Genomic DNA, 5078 nt, shown 5'->3' with positions numbered 1-5078 from the left:
CCTCTTACCCACGGAAAGCATCCCTACTTCCTTGACCCCTCATAAAGGGTTGTTGTCATGAGTTGATGTTGGGGGACCCTGATTCGTGGGGACGGAACACTGCCTGGTCCTGCACAGTGCCTGTGAGCAGTTGGGGACTAGACCAAGGTGGTTCACAGGCTTATCAGAAAGAGATAGCCAGGCCTTTCTTCCTAGACCATCCTTGACTGGAAGCTCTGTGGAAACTTGTCCAGCAACACAGCGACACGTGAGCCTTGGTGGACAGGCCTCTGGTGGCTGTGTACCATCTGGGATTTGAACCTGGGTCTCCAGCATGGAAGGTGATACTTCTACCACTGAGCCAGCAGAGATATCCCACCCAGGCAAAATCTCTTCCTCTCTCTCAGAAAGCAGCTCGCTCCGCTCCTCAATCCTGGCTGCTCGGGGACTCTGGGTGACACATCTCAGTGTGGGATAAGAGGGGCCCTGGGCTACCCCCTTGAGTGTTAGATGACAATCGTGTCCAGAGCCACAGGCAGCAGGAGAGGAGGGAGTCAGCTGCCTTCTGTGCACACGTCCACATGTACACACACAGTTATGTACACGCGTGCACACATGAACATGATGTACTATGAACCCACCCCTTATAGCACATGTCTATCGCACACATCCCTGCTCATCTCCCTGCTCCTACCCCTGCCCTGAGCAAGGCGTTCCTGGTCTGTGCACCCCTGGCCTCCACAGGCCACCTCTCTGGGCCCACCTGGGACAGAGGTACACACAGACAGCCGAGTGGCCCTGCCTCGGGCTCCCACAGGACATTGTACCTGATCAGGGGCTGCTGCAGCGCCACCAGGGCAGCATGGACAGTCACCGAGATCACTGACAGGTGGAAGTAGTCAAACATGAGGGGCACCTGGTGGTGCAGCCCGGCCCGGGGGTGGAAGTGGAGCCCCAGCGTGCGGCTGCTGATCAGAGGCACCCCGGCCACCTCCCGCAGCCTAGAAGGCAAAAGGGGAGCTCCTGTTAGCAGAGGCGGAGTTTCCTGCAGCACCCCAGCTACCCAGCTCCTGCCCCCACCCCAATCCCCTGGGTGTTCGGACTCACACCAGCCCTGCGCGATGGAGCAGAACTCCTCCAGGGGGGTCCTGGGCTGTACTCTTCACAGGCTGAAATATTTTCTCTCACAGAGTGGCTGGTGGGTTTGAACCACCAACCTAGTACCCCCAATACCACCCAACTCCTTTGTCTCCACCAGGGGACCCCTGCCACAGCCTTGCTCTGTGCTTTGCCTGGATAAGCCCCATGGGGCCCTGCCTGCATGGGAGAACCTGGAGTCAGCAGCTGAAGAAACCGAGGCTCAGAGCTGGAAAAGAATGTCCTGGAATCACACCGCTGCTAAGCAACCACGTGGGATGAGTGAGTCCCACAAGTCAGGTCAGCGATGACCAAGACGCGTTCCGTGGCTCCTCTCCACACACCTCAGCCCTCTTGCTCACTCATCTCCCCTGGCCCCTCATCAGCTGCCCAGCGAGGCCCCCAGACACCAGGTGGTGGTCTTCCCTCTGCTCGGCACTGTGAGCAGCTGCGTCCTCGCACACTGAGACCAGGACAGGACGACAGGCTGACTGCAAGTCTCCGGCTACAGACTGAATCATATTACCCCTAAGAGCATGAGCCAGGCAGCGGAGCCTTGGTGGCATGGCAGGTTACACATTGGGCTACTAACCATGCTGCCAGCAGTTCGAAACCACCCACTGCGCCATGGGAGAAAGCTGAGGCTTTCTACTCCGGGAGAGGTAGGCGACCTCATCCACAGGTACCCTTCAGCTCCAGCCAGACAGGGTGGCTGAGATGGCAGGGCATCTACCTTTTTGAAGTATGAGCCCTAGAGGGTGCTTTCCCCGTTCTTCTGTAGGGCACCCTAGGAGGCATGAACTCCTGCTGTTCCGTTTCCCACGGCAGGAGCAGAGCTGACCTGGGTTCAGTGTGCACAGTCACAGGCCAAAGGAAAGCTCCAGCCCGAGGTCTGTCCGATGCGCTGTCTGTTCGGCACCAGCCTGGCAGAGCTGGGAGGTTGTGCGGGTTCCGATCCAGGTCACCGCTTTTAGCAAATATGGCCATAAAGCGTGTCACATGGCTGCGTTTGCTTTCCCAGCATAGAGAGTGATAGTGCAGTGAGAGCGCTGTGACACTAGAGAGTGTGAGTCGTGCGATGGCAGGGTGGGAGAGTGTGACAGGTGGTGGGCATGACCCAAAGGGGAAGTGAGCACAGGCTAATGGAATCAATGGTACCCAAAGACTTGCTCCATGGCCAGGTTGCCCCGATCTCCATCGTGTAAAAAATCCAGGATCCCAAAGCATGATTTAGAAAAATCTGTCCCTATCGAGTTGAATCTGTGCAGACGCAAGCAGAATGCCTGGGTTCTTATAAGGGAAGTAAAAATGACCCAGGTCACACCAATAAACAAGAGAACATAAGCACATCGAGAGGGAGCCTTGGCGTTCCCATGGAGATGAAGTGCTGACTTGCAGAGCAGACCTTCAGAGTCAGGAATGCCCCAGGGGGGCCCAAGGAGTAGAATCGCGATGGACTGAGGGTCAACAGAAAGGCAGCCTTCTCCTTGAGCTGAAGAATGTTCTAATCGTGCTCTTTAGGGCAGATAGGTTCTGTTGAGAAGCAGTGAGCTCCAGTGGCCCCCCACCCCAAGCCCACAACCTGAGTAGCTGATGCACAGGTGAGGTCTACCTCCCCTGGGATGCTCCAGCCCAGGGATGCCGGTGTGTGGACCGGACCTCGCTGCGCTGGGCTCTCCTGTGCACTGTGCAGTGTAGAGCAACATCCCTGGACTCTACTCACAGGGTGCCAGCGGCAGCCCACTCTCAGGGTGACAGAGGTGTCTCCAGGCATGGACAAATATCCCCTGGGGACAAAAATCACCCACCCGTGGAGACCTGCTGGACCAGCTCAACTTCTCGAGCCCTGTGTCCCTGAGCTCATGCGACATGTGTCTCCTTTCCATCCCTGCTCAGCTCTGCATGGAGATACAGGCGCCGCCTGCCTCAGACATGTGTCAAACCTAGCGTGTACCCTCAGGATGCTCTCTAGGCTCACCCTCCTCCTCCAATCCAATTTAGGAAAATGAAAACAACAAAAAGCCAATCCCAATTTCTCCCCCACCTCTGGCTTCCTCTTCCTCTTAGCTAATCTCATTCTCCATGAAATGCCCTTCTCTGTTTGTTATTAAGCGCTTTTGCATCACGGAAAGGAAGCTACTCGTCAGAGCCTAGCATCCTTGCCACTCAGACCAAGCCCAGGAAAAGGAAGGGACTCAGGAGGTTGTGAGTTTGGCTCCTCGTCTGTACGAGCTCTCGGTCTTTACCATCCATTTGCTAATATTGAGTCAGTTCCCGTTCTTTGCAATCATATTGGAGGACAAGGCAGAACTGCCCACTGGGGCTCCTGAGGCTGTCCATCTTCACCGGAGCAGAGACCCTTGACAGTTCTCCTGCATTGTGGCTGCTGGGTTTGAACTGCTGAACTTGCATATAGCAGCCGAACTCATATGCCACCGTGCCACCAGGAATCCATCCAACAGCCCCCTGAGGTGTGTATTCTGCAATGATGTCCATTTCCTAAAGGCGTCCAGTGAGACAGGCTTGACACCTCTTGATGGAGAGATGAACACAGAGCCGTAAAGACTGCACTTAGCACAATTTGATGGGACCGATCCCCTGTATGCATACAGGATCTCCACTAGCCACTGTTTGGATGGTGAGAGAGCCTCACTCTCTGTGTCCCTGGAGGTCCATCGCCGGGCCTTTCTTCCTAGTCTATCTCAGAATGGAATATCCACACACAAGCCTCCCAGGACAGATAAGTGAGGGCTTCACACGACGTGAATTGGCCTGAAATAGAACCCGGGTCTCCTGCATGGAAGGCGACAACTCTACCACTGAACCATCCGTGAAAGGGACCTCTTCCCACAGCCCACAGATGGGTTCTTTGGAGGAGAGGCTGCCCACGAGAGCTTCCTGCAAACGCTGAGTGACCCAACCAGGAAAGGTGTCTCTTTAATCAGAATGATAGGAGGCTCTTTCATCCTCTCTGTGCCTGAGCCGGGAGGGGCACCGACCACAGGAGGGGAGGAGATGAAGAAGACTTGAAGTCCCCACTGTGCCCCGGTTCTGCAGGAGGGACTCTCCACCCCAGGGAAAGATGGGCTGGGGTAAAGAAAGGGGGCAGCAAGGAGAAGTGGTACTGTGCAAGAGAGTTTTGAGCTTGGATATGACACTTAAAGGACTCTTTATTACCTGAAAAACTGTTTTCTGACATGGCAATTCAGGTGGGAGGAGCCACAGCATACACTTAAAGGAAGCATTCATGTGAAAGAATGGTACCACCTTCTAATTTAATCGGCAGGTTTCCCATACATGGATTTTCCATTTTTAGGCAGTGGAAACAACAACAGCAGCTATTTAGTCCCAAGCTGTGGGATCTTGGAAGAATTTCTTTTGATTTTGAAGAGGATTTGGGATGTGCAGCCTCATAAGGTCATTAATCCCAAATCCTGATGAACATTGCTTTGAGAGTAACTGGGGATGTCCAGTAGGAGAAGGTATAAATCCATCAAACCAGGGAGACAGAAATCATCTCTGGGAGCAACATTTGGCTACCTGCCTCAAATACACACCATTGGAGATGAGGCCATGCTCCTGGAGTAGCTATGGCAGGGGCACCATGATTGTTCAGAAATAGGGGGTCTGAGGTTCAGGGCCATGAGGGTGCATCAGGAGTGGGAAAGCGGTGTTGGCAGGTGCGCATCACATTATCCTAGCTCAAAGAGTGTAGGGATACTCACTGTTGCTCACTGTCCGTGAAGTGCAGGTCCACCTTGAGTTGAAAGTCCACTTCACTCAGTGCATCTTCCACCTACAAGAGAAACAAAGTCCAAGGGGTTTCAGACACCAGATCTTTCCAAATATAGGATGGAACTGTTCTATTTCCCAGAGTGCAGGAAAAGAATCTCACCATCAAGTTAATATGCTATCTGTGTCTAAAGCAGAAGTTCTATGCATGTACTATGGGGACCCTGTGG

At 54.0% G+C, this 5078-nt stretch overlaps 1 protein-coding gene across 1 annotated transcript in view; it reads right to left on the bottom strand.

Annotated features, from left to right (window-relative positions):
* Nucleotides 1-5078, bottom strand: part of FAM135B (family with sequence similarity 135 member B) — a 235072-nt gene that overhangs the window by 54126 nt on the left and 175868 nt on the right. Inside the window, exons 5-6 of the mRNA XM_045286938.1 lie at nt 4842-4912; nt 807-980 (exon numbers count right to left, since the gene is read on the bottom strand). Coding sequence (XP_045142873.1) covers nt 807-980; nt 4842-4912 — 245 coding nt within the window. The remainder of the gene's footprint in view (nt 1-806; nt 981-4841; nt 4913-5078) is intronic.

Source organism: Echinops telfairi, unplaced genomic scaffold (genome assembly GCF_000313985.2).
Source record: "Echinops telfairi isolate 266 unplaced genomic scaffold, ASM31398v2 ScPeMD7_1;HRSCAF=3_0, whole genome shotgun sequence".
Taxonomy (NCBI): Eukaryota; Metazoa; Chordata; class Mammalia; order Afrosoricida; family Tenrecidae; genus Echinops; species Echinops telfairi.
The sequence above is the reverse complement of the archived record's forward strand: the minus strand, read 5'-3'. Positions and strand labels throughout refer to the sequence as shown.